At 67.3% G+C, this 23,599-nt stretch overlaps 3 protein-coding genes across 7 annotated transcripts; 2 read left to right on the forward strand and 1 right to left on the reverse strand.

Annotated features, from left to right (window-relative positions):
• The first annotated feature begins 557 nt into the window (after positions 1-557).
• On the forward strand, positions 558-9,000 carry PTPRN (protein tyrosine phosphatase receptor type N). Its single transcript, XM_084523772.1, has 23 exons — positions 558-661; positions 2,067-2,117; positions 2,272-2,385; positions 2,560-2,665; positions 2,771-2,942; positions 3,045-3,369; positions 3,493-3,609; positions 3,684-3,751; positions 3,835-4,121; positions 4,232-4,318; positions 4,412-4,491; positions 4,579-4,643; positions 5,931-6,143; positions 6,255-6,464; positions 6,552-6,699; positions 6,833-6,906; positions 7,077-7,154; positions 7,253-7,372; positions 7,501-7,667; positions 8,081-8,134; positions 8,232-8,296; positions 8,381-8,454; positions 8,548-9,000. Exons 1-23 carry the CDS (start codon positions 583-585, stop codon positions 8,617-8,619), a joined length of 2,826 nt encoding a protein of 941 aa, XP_084379898.1. The 5' UTR covers positions 558-582; the 3' UTR covers positions 8,620-9,000.
• Positions 8,933-14,231, reverse strand: DNAJB2 (DnaJ heat shock protein family (Hsp40) member B2). Of its 4 annotated transcripts, none has more exons than XM_084523784.1 (10): positions 14,065-14,231; positions 13,071-13,196; positions 12,320-12,429; positions 11,846-11,899; positions 11,617-11,733; positions 11,401-11,490; positions 11,188-11,293; positions 11,003-11,073; positions 10,534-10,755; positions 8,933-9,610 (listed from the first exon to the last, which is right to left on the reverse strand). In XM_084523784.1, the coding sequence occupies exons 1-10, from the start codon at positions 14,214-14,216 to the stop codon at positions 9,600-9,602; spliced, it is 1,059 nt and encodes a 352-aa protein (XP_084379910.1). In that variant the 5' UTR covers positions 14,217-14,231; the 3' UTR covers positions 8,933-9,599. The 4 variants fall into 4 exon arrangements, with proteins under 4 accessions (XP_084379910.1, XP_084379909.1, XP_084379908.1 ...); XM_084523783.1 differs by having other exon boundaries at positions 11,617-11,736; XM_084523782.1 differs by lacking the exon at positions 8,933-9,610 and having other exon boundaries at positions 9,617-10,755; positions 11,617-11,736; positions 13,071-13,160.
• A 494-nt stretch (positions 14,232-14,725) lies between these two features.
• Positions 14,726-23,356, forward strand: LOC311438867 (tubulin alpha-4A chain-like). Of its 2 annotated transcripts, none has more exons than XM_084523778.1 (4): positions 14,726-14,880; positions 21,557-21,779; positions 21,952-22,100; positions 22,285-23,356. In XM_084523778.1, exons 2-4 carry the CDS (start codon positions 21,599-21,601, stop codon positions 23,254-23,256), a joined length of 1,302 nt encoding a protein of 433 aa, XP_084379904.1. In that variant the 5' UTR covers positions 14,726-14,880; positions 21,557-21,598; the 3' UTR covers positions 23,257-23,356. The 2 variants fall into 2 exon arrangements, with proteins under 2 accessions (XP_084379904.1, XP_084379903.1); XM_084523777.1 differs by lacking the exon at positions 14,726-14,880 and adding an exon at positions 19,862-19,958.
• Positions 23,357-23,599: the final 243 nt, after the last annotated feature.

Raw genomic sequence — 23,599 nt, forward strand, 5'->3', positions numbered from 1 at the left:
CCTGTGGCTGCGGTGCGAAAGGAGGGGCGGGGGGGGCCGGGGGGGGTCAGCAGTGGGGGTGCAGGGTGGGAGGGGACAGGGGGAGGGGACAGGGGGGGCTCAGGGCAGGGGGGGCTCAGGGCAGGGGGTTCCCGCCCGGCCCCGCACCCCCCGTGCCGCGTTCCCGCGCTCCAGCCCCGGGCGCGCCACGCCGGCTTTCCCGCGGGACCGGGGTGTGAGGGCGTGGCCCGGCGCTCGCCGCCCATTGGCCCAGCCCAGGGGGGCGTGTCAGGGGAGGGAGCCAATCGCGGCGCGGCGCGCGGACACACCCCCGGGGGGGCGTGGCTCGCCTCGGGGGCCGCAGCGATTGGCAGCGGCGCGGGGCGCGACCGATTTGGCGCCGCTCCGCCGGACGGGAAGGAAGGGGAGGGGGGAGAGAAATAAGTCGCGGGCTCCCATTGGCCGAGCCGCGGCGGCGGGCCGGCCGCGATTGGCGGGGCGGCGGCGGGGGGCGTGTCCGGCGGCGCGGCGCGGCGGGGCGCGGGTTGGCGGCGGGGGCGCGGGCTGGCGGCGGGCGCGCCATGGTGCGGCCGTGAGCGGAGCATGGGGCGGCGGCGGCTGCTCCCCGCGCTGCTCTGCGCGCTGCTGCTGGCACGAGGCGCCACCGCCACCGCCGCGCACGGTGAGGCCGGGGCGCACCGGGACGGGACGGGGCGGGACGGGACGCACCGGGACGGGACGCACCGGGACGGGACGGGGGCAGCTCGCCCGCCGGGGGTGGCCCTGCGCGGCGGGACCGGCACCGGCACCGGGACAGCCCCGCGGCTGCGGCCGGTTGGGCCCCGGGGTGCCGCCGGGATGGGGGCCGGGCAGCGGTACCGAGCGGCGGTTCCCCGGTTCCCCCCCCCCCCTCCTCCTCCTTACTGGGACCCCGGCGCCCGCCCTTTGGCCGCCCTCTGCCGGTGCCCCCGCCCGGCCGCCCTGCACGCCCCCCTGCCCGCCCGGGGCTGCCGAGCACCGGGTGCCGTTACCGGCAGCGCGGCAGCCGCTGACTCACCGCCGGTGCCGGGCCCCGGGGCCGCCCCGCGGGGTCCCGCCAGCCCCGGGAGCAACCGGGGACGGCTCCGGAGCGGCGGCGGCCGAGCCCTGCCGTGCCCGGGGCGGCCTCCCGGGGCCGGAGCCTCCCCCGGCGGGACGCGGCGCCGCCGCTTCAGCACCGCGGACAGCGCCCGGCCGGCCCCGCCGCCCCGGCACCGCCACCCCCAGGGACCCCCGCCCCGGGAACCCCCCCGGAGCCCCCCCTCACAGCCCCCCCCTCACCCCTCCGGGACCACAGCCCCGCGCCCCCCGCCGCCCCCTCCCTGCTCCTTGCCCCGTCCCCCCGTTTGTCGTCCCCCCCCCCCCGGGGAGCTGGCGCGGTGCAGCCGGCGGGTGCCGGGTTTTGGGGTATTTTTGGGGTCCCCCCTTACACCTGCACCCCCCCTCGCCCCCGTCCCCCCCGCGGCGGGCTCGGCGGGCCCCTCCCTCCCCTCCCCCCGGTTGTTTTCTCGTTCCTTCCTCGCCATCCGGGGCTGAGTCATCGCCTGCTGCCGTCTCGCTGCTGACGGTCTTGGACCGAGATGCGGGGGGGAGGAAGGGGGAAGCCGCCCCCCGCCCCAGCGCTGCCCCCCGAAACCAGCGTGGAGCCCCCCTCTGCCCCCCCCCGCCCCATATGCGTGTGCCTGGGGTCCCCCCGCGCAGGCAGAGCGGGTCCCCGCCTCGTAGTGCCACGTGTGGGTGGGCGACAGACGGGGTCTCGCGGCTCCCAGCCGTCCCTTCCCAACCGTTCCGGGCACCCCAAAGCCTTCCAGGCTTCCCCCAATCCCCAGAGCTCCCCTCGTGGCTTTGGGGACGGGGGAAGCCATGTGCTGAGGCCCTGTGCCACCAGGTTTTGCCCCCCCCAGACACCTCTGCACCCCCATGGCGCTTAGGCGGCGAGCAGAGGTCCCCAGGCAGGTGTCCGTCCCGCTGCTGCGGAGCAAACCCCATTGGGACCCCCCCCTCCTGACTGCCCTGCCCCTGTCTGTCTGTCTGTCTGTCCGCCCCAGGCTGCCTGTTTGACCGGAGGCTGTGCGCCCCCCAGGAGGTGTGTGTGCAGGGTAAGTGCCGGGGGGGCCCCGTGTCCCTGCCCTTTCCAAGGCGCTGGGCGACTCGGGGTGTGCTGGGGGGGCACGGCAGGAGAAAGGTGCCCCCTTTCTCCGCCCCGGGGTGTTTGTTTGCCCCCCGTGCCCCATTGCCCCCGCTGTGTTGCAGATGGGCTGTTTGGGCAGTGCCAGGTGGGCTCGGCGCAGGACAGGCCCTACTTCCAGGTCACTTCCCCGGTGCTCCAGCGCCTGCAGGATGTCTTGCGGCACCTCATGGCACAAGGTGAAGGGGCAGCGCCGCGGGGACAGGGCACCGGGCCGCGTTTGCAGTGGCACTGTGGGGTGCGGGAGCGTTTGGGGTCCTGCTGGCCCGACCCTGGGGGGAACAGGGCCGAAGGCAGGGCCAGCTGGATCCCAGGGCAGCCTCGTGGTGCCTCACGGCCCCCTCCGTGCCCAGGGCTGTCGTGGCAGGACGGCATCACCCAGTACGTGATCTCGCAGGAGATGGAGCGCATCCCCCGCCTCCGCCCGCCGCCCTCGCTGGAGCCCGCGGCCAGGGACAGGTAGGGCAGGGCCAGCCTCCAGCCTCCTCCCCGCTGGGTCTTCACCCCAAATAGTGCCGGGGGCACCCCATAGCGGGGTGGATCACCGGTGCTGTTCCCTCCCAGGTTCCTGCCCCCGCGCGGCTCCCCCCGGCGAGCCCCGCTGCCCCCGGAGCCCGGCGTGCCCGCGGGGCTGCCCGCCGCCCTGCTGCAGCGCTACCTGGAGCACCTCCTGCTGCCCCCGCCGCCCCAGCTGGGCTACGAGGAGGCCGTGCTGCACCCCTACTCCTACCACAAGGTGCACACCCCCTCTCCTGTCCCCCTGCTGTGCCCCCAGTGCTGGGGACAGGGCGGTGGGAGCACAGCAGGCTCTGACCCTCGGACACGGCTCTGGTTGCAGTTTGGCTACCAGGACGGCGCTCACCAGCTCCCCGGCGGCACGGCCAGGCAGAGCCCCGAAACCGCCCCGCTGCTGGGCCGGGTGCCTGCCCAGGCCCTTTTTGGGGCCGGCCCCGTGCCCTCCTACGGCGGGCAGCCGGGGGCGGACGGGGGGCATCTCTTCCAGGACCTGGCCGTGCTCTCCCTGCCCCGGGAGAAGAACGGCCGCACGGACCCCGCCGGCACCCGGCTCCCGCACGGCTTGCGGCTCCCCGGGGACTTCAGGGACGTGGAGGAGCGGGAGCAGCCGGCACCCCTGGCCGCCCAGCCACCCCCTGCACAGACAGGTACGACTCCATCCCGTTTGCCTTCACGCCTGGTGCACCATATCCCACCCCAACCCCCTGCCTGCTGCTTCCCAAGCCCTTGGGCGCTGCAGGGCTCCCACCTGACGCTGTGCCCTCTTGCAGACGCCTCCCTGAAGAGGCTGGCCTCCCTCCTGGCCAGCTATGGGCTGGGGCTGCCCGAGCTGAGCCCCCAGCAGCTGAGCAGCCTCTCCGCCCTGCTCCAGCTGCTCCAGAGCTCTGGTGAGTAGGGCGTGGGGTCTCCGGGCGTGGGGTGCTGCCTCTCCTCTCAGGATTTCCATTTTTCTCCTTCCCAGGTGCTGCCAGCCCCGAAGCGCCCACAGCGAAACGTGTCAGCCTGCAGCAGGGCGCCGCCGTGCCCCAGGTGGGGTGTGTGTGCACGGGGAGGGGGCGCAGCCCCCCAGAGCCCTCCTCGGGGGTCCCAGCACCTCTCTTCCCCTGCTGCAGGTGACAGAAGGGGACATGCAGCACGGAGAGGAGCCGGTGCCCCCCTCCTCCACCCCACCACCCCTCAAAACCACCAGCAGCTCCCCCATGGAGGTGCCCAGGGGCCGGGGAGGCTACTCGCCAGCCCCCCCAGCAGAGCCACAGCGGGGGCATGGAGGGGATGTGCTTGGCCCTGGGTCGCTGGTGGCAGTGGAGAAGAAGAGCTACACGGAGGCGAAGGGCAGCAGCGGGGCGCAGCGTGGCACGCGGCCACCAGATGAGTACGGCTACATCGTCACGGACCAGAAGTGAGAGCCATGTCGGGGTTCCCCAAGCCTGTGCGGACCCCAATCCTGGTGTAGGGGCTGTGTACCCCCCCCCTGCAGCCCCCTCCTCACCCTGCCTCTGCTCCCCGCAGGCCGCTGGGGCTGGCCGCCGGCGTACGGCTGCTGGAGCTCCTCGCCAAGCGCGTGCACCTCTCCACCGCCAGCTTCATCAACATCAGGTGAGGGAGCGGGGCGTTGTGTGGCCACCCGGGGAGGGGAGGGGATGGGAATGGGGTCTGCACGCCCCGGTCTCACCCTGTGTCCCCTGGCAGCGTCGTGGGTCCTGCGCTCACCTTCCGTGTCCGGCAGAACGCCCAGAACCTCTCGCTGGCCGACGTGGCCAGCAAGGCAGGTGAGTGGGATCGGGGATGGGGTTCCCCTGCTCCTGACCCACCCCTTTTTTCTTTTTCCCCTCCGTCTGAGCATCTTCCATCCACAGAGCAAATGAAGGCAGAGCTGGAGGCAGAGCTGGGCCTGAAGATCGTGCAGACGGGAGTGGGAGAGGTAGGGGCACGGTGCGGCTGTCCCTCGGGGCCGGGGTGGGCAGCGGGGAGCGTGGGGCTCTGGGGGTCCCCGGGGAGCAGGGGACAGCGTCCTCTAGGGTCAGGGGGGCTACAGGCTCTGCCTATCCCTGTGCTGTGCCCCAAGCACCCTGGGGACCAGGCAGGGAAAATGCCATCCCCCCAGGGAACAGCGGGGGGCAGGCACGGAGCAGCAGCCATCTGCTGGGAAGGGGGCACCCCCTCCCCGTGCTCCTCTGGGGCCTCGGGAGCCATCTCCTGGGACAGGGGAGTGGGGCCAGAGGTGGGGGACAGCCAGCCCCGGGTCCCCCTTTCCCACCCTCCTGCCCCATGGGTAGGGTGGGGGGGATTTGGGGACCATGGAGGGGGGCCCTGGGCACCGAGGCAGCATCTCCATCGGCATCGCTATGGCAACGCCACTGGATGTGACAATGATGAGGGAGATGAGGCAGCGGCGCTCGCAGGAGGCTGGAGCAGCTTTTGCTGTGGGGACCCCCCTGCTCTGGCCGAGCTTGGGCTCCCTCTCGGTCCCCAGCCCCGCTGTGGGCTCAGGGAGGGGGCAGGATGAGCGGTGGGGGCCTCCCATGGGGCTGCGGGCACCGTGCTCGCCGCAGCCTTGGGGAGGGGGTGGCAAAAAGCTGGGTCCCCCCGGGGCCTCCCTCTTGTCCCCTGGTGTGGGGGCATCCCCGGCAGCATGCGGGATGCCGTGGGGCCGGTGAGGATGAGGGTGGTGGTGGCGGTGACGCCGCATCCCCCCGCTAACCCCGGCGGTACGTGGCCAATGGCAGCCCGAGGCAGTGAGGTAATGCCGGGCTGCGGTGCCGCATTGGGCGTCTGGGGTTTGTTTTTTTGGGGGGGGACAGGGCAGGAGGGGGGCTTGGCCTTGGGGGGCTCATCCAGCCAGGGCTCGGCACCCTGCTGGCACAGCGTGCGGGATGAGGAGGTGCAGCCTCGTGGGGTGGGTGGGCAGGAGCTGGGGGAGAAGGGCCAGGAATGGGGCAGCCCGGGCTGGGGGGGCCTGGGGAGCAGCCCCCGGGGGCTGGGAGCAGTAGGAAGCAGGCTGCACCCCCTGGGACACGAGTGTGAGGCGGGTGCACAGTGGCACAAGTGTCCCCATGGGGACACCAGCTCTGCCCCAGCCATGTGCTGGGAGCAGCAGCGCAGCCCCAGCCACCCTCGCTCAGCTTTTAGTCCCCAAAACGTTGCAGGACGGGGTCTGCCCCCCGTGCCCATGCCCCCCCTGCTAACCCCTGCTCGGCTCTGCCCCCAGCGAAACGAGGCGGCCGCCTACCCGCACCCCTCCCGCTTCGGGGACGGCTTCCACTCGGTGCTGCTCACCTTCATCGCCCTGGCCTGCGTGGCCGGCGTCTCCATCGCGGCCGCCGCCGCCTTCTGCCTGCGGCAGCACGCCAAGCAGCGCGAGAAGGAGCGCCTGGCCGCCCTGGGGCCCGAGGGGGCCGCCGACAGCACCCTCGAGTACCAGGTAGGGGTGCTGGGCGCCGCGGGAGGCGGCCAAACCGCAGCGGGGGCACCCCAGGAGGGGAGCAGGGGGTGCGCTGTAACTAAGGGCTGTGGTTTTGGCCGGCGTCCCCAGGAGCTGTGCCGCCAGCACATGGCCACCAAGTCGCTGTTCGGCCGCGCCGAGGCCCCCGCAGCGGCGGCGGAGACGTCGCGGGTGAGCAGCGTCTCGTCGCAGTTCAGCGACGCCCCGCAGCACAGCCCCAGCTCGCACAGCAGCACGCCCTCCTGGTGCGAGGAGCCCGTGCAGTCCAACATGGACATCTCCACCGGGCACATGATCCTGGTGAGACCCCCGACACCCCTCCGGCGTGGACGGGACCCCTCGGGGACCCCCCCGGCACTGCGCTGACCCCCACACCCCCCGTGCCAGGCCTACATGGAGGACCACCTGCGCAACCGGGACCGGCTGGCCAAGGAGTGGCAGGCCCTGTGCGCATACCAGGCTGAGCCCAGCGTCTGCTCCATCGCCCAGAGCGAAGCCAACCTGAAGAAGAACCGCAACCCGGACTACGTGCCCTGTGAGCAGCCCGGGGACCCGCTGCCGGGGGGGGCAACGGGATGCAGGGGGTCCGAGGCAGGCTGCGCTGCGCCCCACGGAGCTGGCGGGTGCTGCCCTGCGTGCTGACGGCCTCCCTGGATCCTTTTCCGCAGATGACCACGTGCGGATCAAGCTGAAAGCCGAGAGCAACCCGTCCCGCAGTGACTTCATCAACGCCAGCCCCATCGTGAGTGAGATGGGGGGTCCCAGGGGTCTATCCCACAACACACCCCTCCCAGCACCCGGGTGTTAAAGTCCATTCCCCCCAAGCTGTGGCAGCGGGAGCCCCCTGTCAGCCCTGTTCCCCCCGGAGCCCCTCCTGCTGGCACAGCCCCGTGACCCCCCTGTCCCCTGCAGATCGAGCACGACCCGCGGATGCCGGCGTACATCGCCACGCAGGGCCCCCTGTCCCACACCATCGCCGACTTCTGGCAGGTGAGCGTCCCCCAGCAGCCTGGGGGCTGCCCAAAACACCTTGGCCACCGTGCCTGGGCTGTCCCCGGGCGGTGACGGGCAGGGTGCCGTGCGTGCAGATGGTGTGGGAGCACGGCTGCACCGTCATCGTCATGCTGAGCCCCCTGGCCGAGGACAGCGTCAAGCAGTGTGACCGCTACTGGCCGGACGAAGGCTCCTCCCTGTACCACATCTACGAGGCAAGCGAGGGCCGGGGGCTCCCGGGGGCACCGCCCCGTCCTTTTTATCCAGCGTGGGGCTGTGGGGTGCGAGGAACCCCCCTCCACGTCCCCTGTCACCCCACCCCGTGTCCCCCCAACCCGGGCAGGTGAACCTGGTGTCGGAGCACATCTGGTGCGAGGACTTCTTGGTGCGCAGCTTCTACCTGAAGAACGTGCAGTCGCAGGAGACCCGCACCCTGACGCAGTTCCACTTCCTCAGCTGGCCGGCCGACGGCATCCCCGCCACCACCCGGCCCCTGCTCGACTTCCGCAGGTGAGCTGACGGCCCCCGGGGTGGGGACGGGACACACGGCACCGCTGACCGGCTCGGGGTGCCACGGGGGGGTGTCCGGGCAGGTCGTCCCGTCTGTCTGTCTGTGTGTCTGTGTGTCCGTCCCTCTCTCGCAGCTGCCGGCGTCATTTTTGTGATTTGCAGCTAGTAATCTGGCTCCAGTTGCATAGTCACAAAAGTGATCGTTGGCAGCCGTGCCTGCCGCATGGAGCGTGCCGGGAGCGCAGCCGGGGACGGAGCCGCCCCCCACACCCCACTGCCACCACCGCCGGCCCCGTCCCATACTGGGGGGGATGGAGGGAGCCGAGGGCCGGGCCCCCCACCCCGTGCCACGCCGCTGCCCCCCGGCAGGGCAGGGCAGGGCGCTGACGTGCTGCCGCCTCTTGTCCTTGCAGGAAGGTGAACAAGTGCTACCGGGGCCGCTCCTGCCCCATCATCGTGCACTGCAGGTACCCCTGGGGATGGGGACGGGGCTGGGGGGCTGTGAGGTGGGGGCGGGCACCCCCCGGAGCTGCCCACCCCGTAACGAGCACCTGCCTCTTGCAGTGACGGCGCGGGCAGGACCGGGACCTACATCCTGGTGGACATGGTCCTGAACCGCATGGCCAAAGGTAGGGCGGTGCCACGGGGGGGCTGGTGGGGGGGGGGGGGGGGGGCTCAGCCCTGACCCCCCCCTCCTCCTGCCTCTCCCCCAGGCGTGAAGGAGATCGACATCGCCGCCACGCTGGAGCACATCCGCGACCAGCGGCCCGGCATGGTGCAGACCAAGGTACCCCAAAACCCTCCCTGGCTTCCCTGAGAGGGGGGGGGGCACCCCCAGGCTCACCCCGTCCCCTGCTCACCCCCTCCCCTGCTCCCCCAGGACCAGTTTGAGTTCGCGCTGACGGCGGTGGCCGAGGAGGTGAACGCCATCCTGAAGGCGCTGCCGCAGTGACGGCCACCAACCCCCCCTTCCCTCTCGTCTCCTCCTCTGCCCCCCCCCCACCCCGTGCCCCCTGCCCACGGCTTCCAGCGCTCTCCCTGCCCTGTAGGATGCTGTCTGTGCTGCTCGCTGCCCCCCCCACCCCGCTGCCTGCCCCACAGCCCCCAGCCCCACGGCACAGGGGCCGCGGGGGCGATGCTGGGATGGTGCCATGGGGACATATGTGTGTGTCCCCCCTACAGCCGAGGGGGGGTGTCCCGGTCCTGCCCCCCGCCCCGCTCCCCTCCGTGTGGTTCCCCCCTCGTCACTCGAGCAGAAAGAGAAATTTCTAGAGAAATATAATTTTGTATCTGGCTGTGAATAAAGTTCTCGTGTCGCGTTGGTGCAGCTGCAGCCCGGCCTGGCCTCCCTCTGTGTGGGCACGGGGGGGGGACACACGGGGGACACGGGCCCCAAAGCACCCCCAGCAGCACAGCCGGTGCCACAGAGCCCAGAGCTGCCCCCAGCAGGGCCGGGGGGGGACCCTGCGCCCCCTTTTTGGGGCTGCCCCCACGCCAGAGACACCCCACAGGCGGCAGCTCCTGCAAACAGCTTTATTGACTGCTGCGGGCAGACGGGGGCTGGGGGGGCCACGGGGGCACAGCCCGGTGCTGCTGCCTTGCTGCCCATCGCTGCCTGCCCCCCCTGCCCCCCATAACCCCCCCCCAACCCCCTTGGGTGCACCCCACCAGCAGCCAGCTGGGGCTAAGCTACAGCCCCCCTGCTCCAGCCCCCCCCGGCAGCCCCCTCGCTGCCTCCCCAGGGCACCCTCGAGGTCCCCCCCCTCCCCCAAATCCTGCAGGTAGTGCTCGGCCATAGCCCCCCCAAACCCCACGGAGGCAGGGGGTGCCGGGGAAGGGGGTGGCAGGGGGTGGCCGTGCAGGGGCAAAGCGGAGTCCTGGCTCGGGGAGCCTCCTGGCTGGGTGTGCGCGGGTCCCCTGGGCGCAGCAGCCTCAGAACACACCTGGGGAGACAAGCGGAGGGGGGGGGACACAACACGACCCGTGAAACCCAGTGCGGGGGGCGCGGGGGACACGGGGACGGAGGGAGGAAGGTCTGAGGATGAGGAGGATGATGAGGAGAGCCAAGGCACAGAACAGCCGAGCTGGCACCCACCTCGCCGGGGGGGCACAGCTTTGGGGTGCCCCCCCCAAAAGGCCAAGGCAGGGGGGTGCCAGTGCCCCGTGGGGGTGGGAGGAGGGGGGTGCGTGGTGGGGAGGCAGCGGGGGGCAGGCAGGGTCGGCAGCAGGAGGAGGTGCAGGGGGAGCGGTGGCATCCAGCCAGACACAAGGCACCAAGCAGAGTCCGCGCACGCACACACCCTTCCCTGGGAGCAGGGAGACCCCCGAAGCCCCCTCCCCAGCACCCCCCCCAAGGCCAGGCAGGGGGGGCAGCAGCAGGGGGGCACTGTCCCAGCCCCTGCCCGGCTGCAGGCAGCAGGAGGCACTCACCTCACCCATCCTACTGCGACCCCACTGAGGACCCAGCAGCCAGGCCAACCCTGGCGGCGCCCCCAGCCCCCTCCCCACCCCAAAAAAAGAGCAAGGAGGCAGGGCACAGCCCCCCAGCCCTTGCTGGGGGAGGCAGGAGCCGAGCCACGGGTAACCCCACTGTAACGGGGCCGTGCTGAACCCCGGCACCCCTTTCCCCTCCGTGCCCTACAGAGGGCCCTGCTCCTGCTGGGGGGGCGCAGCCCCCAGCCCCACGCTCACAGGAGGTGGCAGTGCCACTGCTTCGCTTTGGGGACGGGCTCGTGGCCCGCTGCCGAGGGGCTGCCAGCCCTGGGGGGCTCCCGCGCGGGTCCCCCCCGGTTCCTGCGGGCCGTGCCGGCGGCAGGGGGGCCAGGGCTGCCCCCCGGGGCCGGGGGGGCACTGGGGCTGTGCCCACCTGCTGGGTGGTGCCCCGCGGCCTCCATCTCGGACAGGCTGTAGGCCATGGCCAGCTGCAAGTCCTCGTCCTCGTCCTCGCTGTCCGTGTAGAGGCAGACGGGCGAGGAGCTGTGGGGCCGCTGCGGGGCGGGCGGCGGGGGCGAGGGGGGGCGCGGGCTGGGGAAGGCTCGCTGCTCCCGCCGGCTCAGCTCCAGCCCCAGCGCCATGTCGTCCGGGACGCCTGCGGGGCGGGAGGGAAGGGGGATTGCTGGCAGCGGGTCCCAACCTCCCCAAATCCCGGTGTCCCCCCCGCTGCTGGATGCGCCCCAGCGCAGAGCCGGGTCGCGTCCACGCCTGCCCCAAAAATCCCAAACCTGCCCGAATCCAAGCCCTGACGCAGCACCCCGCAGCCCCCCACAAAAGGAGGAGGGGGTCCCCAAAAAGGGGAGGGGGCAGGCGGCACGGCCAGCCCCGAGGCGGCCTCTCACCATCAATGTGGATCGACTTCAGCTCCCCGTCCTCCTCCACTTCCACGCGCTCCCGCCCGTTCTCGATGATCCTGCAGCCAGACAGACGGACAGACAGACGGACAGATGGACAGACAGACAGTCAGCCGGCAGCCCCGGCACCCCGGCAGCCAGCCGCAGGGTGCGAGCAGCACCCAGCACCTCACCGCTTGGTGGTGATGCGCCGGCCGTTGACGAAGGTGGTGGAGGTGGAGACGGAGCGGAAACCCAGCCCCGCGTCGGCGCCGGAGCTGAAGGACGAGGCGAAGAAATCTGCCAAAAGGAGCCACAGCGTCAGCGCCCGGGGGGCTCGGGGCACACGGGGACAAACCGTGCGCTGCCCAGGCGTCAGCAGCACCAGGAGCCGGTGATTCCCCTACCTGAGGAGCCGGGGAACGGGGAGAAGAAGTGGCCCCCTCCGTGGTGCCGGTGGCCGGCTCCTCGCAGCTCGGAGAAGGGCAGCATCTCGTCTGCAAGGCAGGGAGCCCCCCGTCAGCAGCAGCCCCCTGACCCCACAGCATCCAACCGTCCCCGAGCTCCACGGCCGCCCCGGGACCCCAGCCCCGGCCCCTGTTCCCCTCCCACCCCACACGCACCAAAGAAGTCAGCGAAGGGGTCTCGCCCGCCGAAAAACTCCCGGAAAACGTCGTGGGCGCTGCGGAAGGTGAAGGTGAACTCGGGGGCCCCGGCGTCGGCCCTGGAGCCCCCCGGTCCTGCTGCAGGGAAGAGGCACGGGGTTAAGTGGGGACCCCCAGGAGGGTGGGAGCTCCAGGGGGTGCAGTAGCCCTCTGTAGCCCTCTGTAGCCCTCGTTTGCCCCCACTCACCTGCCCCCATGAGGCCCTCTTTGCCATAGCGGTCGTAGATATCGCGCTTCTGCTCTGGAAGGAGAAGAGAGGGAGGCTGGGGGGGAGCCGGGAGCCAGGCATGGCCCCAAAAGCAGCAGCAGGGGCACGGAGTGGTGATGCTCCCACAGCCAAAGGGGGTGCAGAGCAGTGGGAAGTGAGGGAAGGGGGGTGGCACCAGCCCCCGCTGCTCCCCCTGAGCCACCAGCACCACTCAAGGCTGCGCCAGCCCCAGCGGGGAGACCTCCCCTGGGCACCATCGCTCACAAGAGGCTTTTTGTGAGGAGGCAGCCCAGCCCCACAGGCTGCAGGAGAGCCCTGCTGCCTCCTGGGGACGGGGGCATTCACACAGCCCAGGGGTGCCCGCCAGGTGAGCCCAGCAGGGCACGCGGGGTGTCAGGGTTAGCGGCCCCAAGGGCAGGGGGGGACACGCAGTGCAGCATCGTGGCCTCTTACTGTCTGACAGCACTTCGTAGGCCTCGGCGATTTCTTTGAACTTCTGCTCAGCGTATTCCTTGTTGTCTGGGTTTTTATCCGGGTGCCATTTCAGCGCTGCCTTCCTGTACCTGCACAGGGGACAGTCAGCGGTGGGCACGCCACAGCCACAGCCTCAGCGCCAGCCCAGCCCCTCTGAGCATCCCCGAGGTTTACACCAGCCCCTGGTGCCCTTCGGACTCACAGCCTCTCCCTTCAACCTTTTGCCCCAGCTCTGTCCCAGGCCCCGTGCACACAGAGATGGCCTCGCTGCTCCTGCCTTCCCTGCAATGTCACCCGCACTGCCACAAACCCTCCCGCAGCTGTTTCCTATCCCCACCCCCTCATTTGGCCCCAGGCATCCCGCTCCCCCCCACTGGCAGGGCAGGACAAGCGGGTCGATGGCGCACGCCAGCTCGGGCATCGGTCCCCACACCCTGTCCCTTGCTGGGGGCTAATGGGTCCCCAGAGCCGTGCTGGGCTCTGCTCGCTGCAGGGCGCCTGGGCACGCAGCCACGGCAGTGCCGGGGGCACGGCTGGGCTCTGCGAGCTCTCCCAGCACCCAGCCACACGGCTTCACATCGACTTTTCTCCCTCTCCCAGCGGCACCAGGCCCCAACAAGGGCAGCCTTTGTGCTGCACGGCCGGGCAGCGCCAACCCGCGCCGGGACACGGATGGAGGCTGAGGCCAGGGGCCGCGCCGGGGCTCGGCACACGCCTGGCACAGGCTTACGCCTTCTTGATGTCGTCGGCGGTGGCGGTGCGGCTCACGCCCAGCGCCTCGTAGTAGTCCACCATGGCGCGCGGCCGTCCCGCAGGGACGCTGGGGAGGAACGGCAGGGTCAGGCAGCACACAGCACTGAGAGACATTAATTCTGTTCTAACTGAAACCAGGACAAGCACGCACGGGCTGTGCTGCCCGCCCCAGGTCCCATACGGACCCTCCCCACCGCCCCTGTCACCCCCTAACCCAGCAGCATCCCTATCAGCTCCGGGGGCACGCTGCTCCCAGCAGCTGTGTCACCTCTGTCCCCAGCTGTGCCCTCCCCAAACCCTCCTGCCCCCCACCGGGTGCCCCCCCCAGCCCCGCAGCTCACCCAGGCAAGGGATGCCGGTGCACTGCACCCCGACTGGGGGTGGTATGGAGGCTGCCCTCGTCCCTCCCCCCGCTATAAGGCGCTTAGTGGCTGTTAGGCCTTAGCGGATCAGGGGCTCAGCAGGGTGGCACGATCGGCACGGCAGCAGCCGGTGCCCCCCCGCCCCGGCACAGCCGCAACCGGGGCCGGCGGCTCCGTCTCCCCCTTGCCCGGCACCGGCACCGGCACCGGGACGGGGCCCGCCCCCGGCCGGGCTGTAACCACGGCGCCCTGCCCGCTAGCCGCGGGGGGAGCGGCCCGGCCCGGTGCGACGGGCGCTGCGCAGCTGCTGGAAGTTTCCGTCTCTCCCCCCGCCACCGGCGGGCAGCCCTGGGCTGCGGCCAGCGGATCTAGGCCACCGGCAGGGGAAGGACCGCCGCACCGGCTGCACGGGAAGGGCCCGGACCCGTGCGTCCCCGCTCTCCGCCGTGCGTCCCCGCTCCCCGCCGTGCGCCCCGGTGCCCGTGCGCCCCGCTCCCCGTGCGCCCCTGTTCCAAGTGCGTCCCCGCTTCCCGTGCGCCCCGATGCCCCCGTGCGCCCCCGGCCCCCCGTTTCCCTGCCGCAGCCCGGTCCCCCCGTCCCCGTGCCCACCTCGCTGCCGCAGCCGAGCCCTCCCCGCCCGTACCGGGCCGCCCGCGCCCCGCGTCCCCCGGCCCGGGCCGCAGCGGGGGCTGGAGGCGGGTCCTGCTGCTTGACGAGCAGCGGCCGCAGCCAACCCGAGTGCCGCCGCCCTGTGGCGTCATGGGGCCGCCTTTCACGTCGGTGAGGTCATGGGGGAGAATTGGTGCGGGAGAGGGTTCGGGGTGTTACGTCGTACCGTCCCCATGTCCCCATGTCCCTGTCCCCATCCCCATGTCACTGTGCCCCCGGGGCGGCACCGGGCAAGGCTCCGGCTCCGGCCCCGGCTCTCCCCGCTGTACGGGCGGACCGGAGGACAGAGGACCGGAGGATAGAGGACGGGGCTCCTCGGTGCTGCTGCCCCAGCCTTGACCCGCAGCAGGGTCGCGGCCGCCCCGCCGGGGCGCACACCCCCCGTGGTACCCCCGCGGCCCGCGGTGCCGAGCCACCGCCCGGCGCAGCCCCTGCTGGCACCGGCAGGAGGTGACAGCGTTGGGGACAGCGCTGGGGACAGCTGCGGTGACTCAGCGCCGGCACCGGGCCGGCCTGGGCACCAGGGGGAGCCGCAGGACGGGAGCCCGGGGTGCCGGGACCCGGCCGCCGCTGTGCGCCCCGCTGCGGCCGCAGCACCCTGCCTGCCCTCGCGAAAAGGAGAGGGGAGGGAGGGCTGGGGGGCAGTGGGGCCTGACCCCAACGGAACTTTTTTGTGTAGTCCCGATCGCCCCTTATCTCAGGAAGTCAGCTGAATTGCATCAGAAAGTTTGCTATAATAATTGTGCAAGCCACACGGTAAGAGACTTTTTTTTTTTTTTTTCAGCACTGCGCAACGTTTCAGCTTGTGATTGCCTCAGAACACAACCCTTTCCACAGCCTCCTCAAAACGGGCGGTTATGTGCTACATCACAGTGTTATTGCAGGCTGCAAAGCAGCATTTGTAGTCGGGGGGTTTGAACTGCGCAGGGAGCTGCATGCCCAGGGTCCCACATCGCATCCAGCCATCTCCCCTCCCTTCTGCCAGCTCCACGTGCAATGCACTGGGAAGCACAGCCACAGCAGTTTGGTGGGCTCCAGGAGAGAAGAAAAGCCATCTCAGGAGGCAGTGCCACCCATCCTGATGGCAGCACCCTAAGCCAGCTGTGCCCGTGCTTCCCAGTGCCCTGCTCTCCCCAAACCTAGGAGGGAAAAGTCATCCTGGTGCTTTCAGCAGGAGCAAGTGCAGAAGGATGGAGAAGCAAGAAACAGCTGCGGCAGGGCAACTTTTGTTCCAGCAGGGCCCTGCTTTGGGCTGGCTTCAGCAACCCGACAGACCCAGGCTGTGCACGCGAGGCACCACCCCGCGGGGCTGCTCGTGCGCGCTGACGCCAGGGCTGCTGCCCGAGCCAAGCCCAGGCAAAACTGAGGTGTTTGCAGATTTTAAATCAGCAGAGTCTGCGGCAGGCGGAGGTGGCAGGAGCGCGTGATTAAGTAGGTTATCTGCCATGAGTGCACACATGTGCCCAGGCAGCACCGCAGCTGATTTCATGCACACACCAACATGCTCGTGCCCACATGCTCCCAAGCCCCTTCAAATCCTTAAATCCCTAAAGGGCCAGGAGAGGTGAGGGGGATTTTCAGCATTCTGCTGTTTTCCATAGCCATTGGTGCCTAAACATCAGTGCAATGCTGAGGGTGCGATGGAGAAGGCTGTAGTTCTGATACCACCCGTCACAAAACAGCAAGTGAAGCATCACCTGCTAAAATTAATGTTTCCAATTCATCAGGGCCACACTGGGATTATTAATGGACCTGACTGAGGGTCTTGGAGAGCTGTTAGTAAATCAGAAAGTGAATCTGACATCACTGCAAGAGTTAGGAAAATAAGCCAGTCAAACCAGAAAACTCTAGATTACTGATAAAGCCAGAGGGGAAAAAAATAGCAGAAGAATTAGTTTGGATTGTGTCAGCAAAGAATTAAAGACTGAAGAAATGTGTTTAATACTGAGCAGTCTTGTCCCGGGGAGGGCAGGTATTGCGATGCAGATGTGTTGTCTTTTTCCAGCATGATTACACGTCTGGCTGATGCAGATCAGCACTGCTGGCACAACACCCTTACTTGGGAGCTGGCAGGAGATGATGGTGACAGAGATCAAATAAATCCCAACGTTGCTGCAGAGAGGACTAGAATAATCTGTTTTCCTGTCCCACGGAAGAAGCAAAGGACAACGTTGCAGCAGGAGAGGCTCCTCAAGGAGATGCTTTCGGACGGTGCAGGTAGCAGAGGAGCACAGCAGCTTGCTGGAGGCATCATCCTCGCCTTCCAGAGCTGATTTCTGTGTTTTACCAGAGGATTTACTGGACATGCCAAGCCAGCCTGTTTATTATCCTGCACTGCTAAGGAGGCACCAGGTGCATCAATAGCAAATCTGTGCTTGTCAGGCAGAAGATGGACTGCTGGGGCCTTTGTAGTGGACAGTCCCCAGGGTTCACGGCCCACAGTGAAAGGAAGTGGCTGCTAAGAAAATCACGGGATAACACAGCTTGGTGAGGTGGTGGCAGTATATCCCAAGCTGGGAGGAACCCACAAGGATCACGGGGTCCAGCTCCTGGCTCCACACAGACCCAGTCGGACACCCCGGGCTGGAGCCGTGCTGGAGAGGGGAGCGCCCCGGGAGCCATTGCCTGCCCCGGTTATTAAATGCATCTTTTATCTCCTTAACTGTTTCCCTCTGAAATCCTCTGGTGTCTGGCCAGCCGCCAGCACCATCCTTCCGCTTTTAACGACTCTGCAGCAATCCCCGGGACTCCAGGCTGCTTTCGCAGCGTGCCCGCTGGCTGACAAGCTGCTTGCATTGCACACAACGTGGAAAACCCCTTACACACAGCTGTCCAAACCCCTTTCAATGAGCCCCTCCAGGGATTCTAGCATCACCTGGCCGTGCAGGATTCATTGCCCTCCTATTCCCAGTGGTGAGAGGGCAGGGGAAAGCAGCGCTGACTCCTCCTTGCTGCCCATACCCATGAGCGCAGGGCACCTGGGCGGGCTCAGCCCCTCCATCACCTGCCCGGGGGCAGCTGGTTCACGCCAGGCATGCTCAGAGCCCCAACATGAAGTCACTGCAATTAGCCAGCCTGGGTTTTGTTTCACTCCCGTGGGTGTGTAGCCGCTTTTCCCAGGACGTGAGGCAAGGCGGTGACACGCAGCCAGCCTCTGAGCGAGGGAGGCTGCTCACGCAGGGCTGGTGCACCCCGGGGACGGCCAGTCCCGACTCGTCCGCCCGGCCCTCGTAGCCTTGCAGGCTGGGGACGAGCACGGGTGAGAGGCTGCGGCCCTGGGAGCGCCTCCCTGCCCTCGCTGCCGCCCGGTGATTCAGGGCTTAGGACTGCGGCGAGATCTGGAATTAGCTTTATTGTTCCTGTAACGCGGCGCACGCTGCGGGCCATGCAGCAGGCATTTCACAACTGACTTCATTTGATCTGAACCAGCAATTACGCTGCTCCAGCTCAGCCCCAGCAGAGATAGCTCCTCCCGGATCAGTTCGGTGCTCTGCAGCCCATCCGCTCCTCTGCAGCAGAAGCCACGCTTGGTTACTGAGGACATCCACAAAGGACGGCTCCTTGGCCCCGGGCATGATAGTGCTTTGATACCCTTACAGCCAGCAGGTCTTAAACATCTATCTTCTCACCTGAGCAGATCCCTTCCTATCTGCATCTGCCTTAAAAATACCTTAAGGCCTTTGTTGAGTCTCAGCTTGGTCCACTTGGACCAGCTAACAGGGGTCTGGAAGAGGTTTTGTGCTGGGGCCGGCAAGCCCTGCTGGCAGCGGTTCCTCTACTGCAGCAACACTTCTCCTCTGGTGAGAAGTGTGTTTTCACACCAAGAGACAACCTTTCATAATAACTTGCAACAAAGGGCTGTTTAGTGTAAATCAGGAACTAAGAAATGTGGTTACTCTCTAAATGTAGCGCCATAAACAACAGGGGGCTGCTGCAAGGACTGCGAGGCACTTGCGAGTGGCGAGTCCCTGGCAGTGTCTGCCCTTGTTGGAGGCGCTGCAGACCTGCAAAATGTTATGCTGCCTCCCCTTCTCCTCCTCCTCCTCCTGCTCCTCACATAGCTGTGTCCAGGCTCTGCGGGCAGCAGCAAGCAGGGGCTCTGCCACCTGCACTACCTCCAACCTGTTTTTCTCATTCTTCCATCAAGAGCTTGCTGAATTCTGACTCACTGATGAAAGAAAAAAATTTCCACTGCTGGATCTCGCTCCTTGAAAATACATCCTTGGGATAAATACATGTTAGCCTTTTCTTGGGCTTGTCATTACACCTTCTGCTTGTTTCCCAGTCAAACACAACGTCAGTTTGGTGACTTTCCACAGCCCCGATGATCCGGCTGATCGCTGCTGCCCGGCTTTATCCAGCTGCTCTGGAGCATTTCCGAAAGGCTCAGACATCTGTTCGGTGCTCTCAGATGGGAGGTGCGTGGCCGTGCGTGGCTCGGAATCACTCATGGCTCCCTCGTCACTCGCTGCCAGCCTGCTCCTAACAGAACAGCAGCTGAATGATATTTTTTCACCATGAGCACACACTCACAGCGATGATGAATCAGTGTAGTCTCACCCCCAGCTCCCTACCAGAAGCAGATCCCGGCACCTCTCGGAGACGTATCGCATCATTTAACACCCCGAGGTGCCAGGGGATTATCAAACAAATCTTCCGAGGCTGGGTGAACTGCCCAAGTCCTGTTGCTCTCCTGAAAGGCCGCTCGCTGCCTAGCTCTGCTGCCTGTGTTCCAACCTGTGCCGCGAAGACTCACGCTATGAACGCCCCAGATTTAATTGGCAAAAGTCGGGACGGTGCCAGGAGACACCCAGCCGGCACCGACGCCTTGGCATCTAGGACGTAATTCAGCCAGCGCCTTGGCAGAGGTTTTCCTGGGGAAAGATGATCCCACTGCTCCTTCTCACATCAGTTAACTTACTGGGCTCAAACGCTGCTGTTACTGCCTCACGCCCCTGGACTGTGTGCATCAGCAAGCCCCGTGTTAGCTGCTGATCTCTGAGGTCACTCAAAGGACATTTATAGCACAGGGGATTGGGGCGTTTCCAGAGCCACCCAGTCACCACAGTGCCCTGCTCAGCTCCAGCAGCGCTCACAACCAGGGGTATGTGTGGAAAAACACCTTTTCCTGCTGGCTTCTTGTGATCATTTGGCCCAGCCGTTCCAGCAGGGCTCAGGACGCACTGGCACAGCCTTCACAGCCGCACCGCCGCCGTCAGCCACTCGGCACCTCTCCAGCAGCGAAGGTGACACCTTGCAGGTGACTCAGGCACACAGAAGGACCCTTGTGAGCGGGTGATTTACGTCCAGCTTTCGGCTTTCCGCCTGAGCTGCGAGATGACAGCGCCTTTCAGTGAAAACTCATTAAGCCAGAGGCGGGGCTGGCTCTGCATCACGGTGGATGCTGCAAATATTTGGCAGGGGGTAGGATGGAGCAGACATCACTGAGTCCCAGCAAAGAAAAGACCCAGTAAATAACCCCCCCATGAGCTTACTGGAAGCCCCCCTGCCAGGAGCAGCCCGGAGGGGTGCAGGGGCAGCCTCTCAGCCCTCCCGTGTCCCCTCCCCAGGCGGGGAGCTGGGGATGCTGCCCCTCGGCGGCCCTGCCTCTGCGCCCAGCCTCACCTATGCAAACCGATGAGAAATACGGGCGATGCACACGAATTTATGCAAAAGCTGCGGGCGGGGCCGCCCGCCCCGAGCCCAGGGTGCCGCCCCCGGTATAAGGCGGCGGCGCGGCCGGGCCGGGCGTGCGGAGCTGCGGCAGCCCCGGGAGAGGCGGTGCGGTGCGGAGCGGAGCGGAGCGGAGCGGTGCGGAGCAGAGCGGCAGCATGGTGAGTGCTGGGGCGCCCCGAGGAGCCGGGCAGCCCGGGCAGGGTCCCCCCGGGGTGTCCGGGCAGTGGCCGGGGAGGTCCCGCACCCGGCGCGCCCCCCCTGCCCCTGCCGGGTTTCATCCTGTCCCCAGCTCCTGCGCGCACCCAGGCGCGCCCCAGCTCCTCCGAGCACCCCCTGCAGCCCTGGGAGCTGCTGGGCAAGGTGCGGGGAGCCCCGAGTTTTGGCCGAACCCCTCACCGTGCCTCCTCCTCCATCCTCTGACAGCCCCTGGTCCCACGGCGTGCTGGCTTTGCGCCCGGGCTGCCGGGCTCAGGCTGCAACCCCACAGCTGAGCTCTGGGATCCAGCCCCGGCTTCACCCCCCTGCCCTGCCGCTGTGGTGCCAGCGTAGGGCATGCGGGGTGCCCCGGTGCCCTGCCTGCTGCCCCAGACTTTTTGGGGAGGGAAGGCAGAGCGAGGAGCCTTGTCCCGTGTCTTCTTTCTCATGGCCACCCCAGGGTGCTTACAGCGGTGTTGGTGTTGGCTGCACGCTTCTGCCGGGGTCCTGGAGTTTCCTCCCCGTTGGCTCGTTGTGATACCAAACATTTATGGACCTGCCGGGGGGGACAGGGGAACTCCTCATTCCTCAGGTTTGGGAAGGAAGGAGAGATGGACTCCTGGTCCTCACCAAGGGTACCAAGGCTTATCCCTGCCACTGCAGCCTCGGGAGAGCAGCTCAGACAGCTCCCCAGATGCGCAGAGCCAGGGTGTGCGTGCCGTGACCCGCACTGCCTCCCAGGGCGGCCGTCGCTGCCGTACCCCTGTGCACAAAATGGCTCCAGCGCCTTCCTGCCAGCTGACTCACAGCGGGGCACTGGCTGCTCTGGAAATCCGGTCTGGTTTGGATGCTCCTCTGCCTCGGCTGTGCCTGATGACGCATCCAACCCTTGGCAACAACAGGACCGAGGCACCGAGTGTTTTGGTGCTCATCGAGAGGGCTGCAGCCTCCGCGGTGCCTCACCTGGAGGGAAGGAGGGGAGGAAGGAGGCTGTAGGACTGACCTCGGCTGCACTTTCCCCAAGGCACTGCGCTGCAGGGGACCCTCCCACATCAGCCCTTCAGCTCAGCTGCAAAGTGAGCTAACGCCTCCCACTCCAGAGCTAATTTAGGGAAGCGGAGCCTCCAAGCATGGCAACCATTCATTGCTGCACATTCCCCCTGTGCTGGGCTCCTTTCCCAACGCTGCCACCCCCCAGCTCTGGGGTTCAGGCAGTGCTGTGCCACCTCAGCCCGCAGCCCTGCTGTAGGAGCAGCAGATGGCTGGGGGCATGCCAGCTGCTGCGGGACCCCAGCCTCAGCTGCACGAGCGCTCGTGCAATGGAGAAGGTGCGCCCTGGGTGCTTCCAGGGCTTTTGGCAGATGGGTCTTCATCCCCCTGAGGTGGGCAGTGCAGTGATGGGAGATGGAGCACGGGGTTTTGGTCAGGTCAGCAGGCAGAATTGAAGGCACCGTGCTGTAGGGTGGTGTGATCTGAACAGGCTCATGAGGCTCGGGCACCTCAACGCCTGCAGCAGCTGCATGCTTGGTCCCTGCTTACCTCTGTCCCATGCTTTCCGCAGCGCGAGTGCATCTCGGTCCACGTCGGCCAGGCCGGCGTCCAGATGGGCAACACGTGCTGGGAGCTGTACTGCCTGGAGCACGGCATCCAGCCCGACGGGCAGATGCCCAGCGACAAGACCATCGGCGGGGGGGACGACTCCTTCACCACCTTCTTCTGCGAGACCGGCGCCGGGAAGCACGTCCCGCGGGCCATCTTCGTGGACCTGGAGCCCACCGTGATCGGTGCGTGCTGGGGCTGGGCTGTGTGGCACGGGGGGCAGCCACTGACTGCTCTCTTGCTCCATTCTGCACACCCCAGGTGGGCAGTGATGGTGGTCACTAGTGCTAGGAGCACCCCAGCGTGTCTCCTGCCACCTTTCCCCATGGTGTCTGATACTGTGCTAACCTCTCCTAGATGAGATTCGGGGAGGAGTCTACCGGCAGCTCTTCCACCCTGAGCAGATGATCACTGGCAAGGAGGACGCTGCCAACAACTACGCCCGTGGGCACTACACCATCGGCAAGGAGATCATCGACCAAGTGCTGGACAGGATCCGGAAGCTGGTGGGTAACTGCTGCTGGTGGGGACGTGTCCCCGGGGCTGGGATCCATCACTGTGGTGGAGGTGGGAGCGTGCAGCAAGCCCTGCTGTGTGCTGGGAGGGGTCAGCATTAGCCCAAGCAAAACTCTGAAACTTCCCCCTAGCGGTAGCAGTGCGTGGAAGACTCTCCCTTGTCTCTCCTTGCAGGCTGACCAGTGCACGGGCCTCCAGGGCTTCCTCGTGTTTCGCAGTTTTGGAGGCGGCACCGGCTCCGGATTCACCTCGCTGCTGATGGAGCGACTCTCTGTTGACTATGGCAAGAAGTCCAAGCTCGAATTCTCCATCTACCCTGCCCCACAGGTCTCCACTGCCGTGGTGGAGCCCTACAACTCCATCCTCACCACGCACAGTACTTTAGAGCATTCGGACTGTGCCTTCATGGTGGATAATGAAGCCATCTATGACATCTGCCGCAGGAACCTGGACATCGAGCGCCCCACCTACACCAACCTCAACCGCCTCATCAGCCAGGTCGTTTCATCCATCACGGCCTCGCTGAGGTTTGACGGGGCCCTGAACGTCGACCTGACCGAGTTCCAGACCAACCTGGTGCCCTACCCTCGCATCCACTTCCCCTTGGCCACCTATGCCCCGGTTGTTTCGGCCGAGAGGGCGTATCACGAGCAGCTGTCAGTGGCCGAGATCACCAACTCGTGCTTCGAGCCGGCCAACCAGATGGTGAAGTGCGACCCTCGGCACGGCAAGTACATGGCGTGCTGCCTGCTGTACCGCGGGGACGTGGTGCCCAAGGACGTCAACGCCGCCATCGCCACCATCAAGACCAAGCGCAGCATCCAGTTCGTGGACTGGTGCCCCACGGGCTTCAAGGTGGGCATCAACTACCAGCCGCCCACCGTGGTGCCGGGGGGGGACCTGGCCAAGGTGCAGCGCGCCGTCTGCATGCTGAGCAACACCACGGCCATCGCCGAGGCCTGGGCTCGCCTCGACCACAAGTTCGACCTGATGTACGCCAAGCGCGCCTTCGTGCACTGGTACGTGGGCGAGGGCATGGAGGAGGGCGAGTTCTCCGAGGCGCGCGAGGACATGGCTGCCCTGGAGAAGGACTACGAGGAGGTGGGCCTGGACTCCTACGAGGACGAGGAGGAGGGCGAGGAGTAGAGGCGCCGCGGCCCGACAGGACCTTGCTCCTTTCCGCGGGCCTCCCTTTGCGGGAGCCCTTTGCAATAAACCGTTTGAGAGCCTCCGTGTCTGCCAGTAACCCCCCGGCTGCAGTGGTTTCTTGCCAGCTCAGGCGTGTGCTGAGCGCTGCTGCTGCTGCTGCTGCTGCTATGCTTGCTCCCCATACTCTGCTCCTGCTCCAGCTCGCTCCCCACGCAGCTCAGAGCCCCGTAGCTGGGGGATGAGGACAGGACACTCAGCATGTTCTGGTTAAAAACCCAGCCATGTCCAGCAAAGGGATCAGGAGGAAACCTGATGCTCTAATGGGAACGAGACCTAGCTC

This window comes from Aythya ferina, assembly GCF_964211825.1.
Source record: "Aythya ferina genome assembly, chromosome: 6".
Lineage (NCBI taxonomy): Eukaryota > Metazoa > Chordata > Aves > Anseriformes > Anatidae > Aythya > Aythya ferina.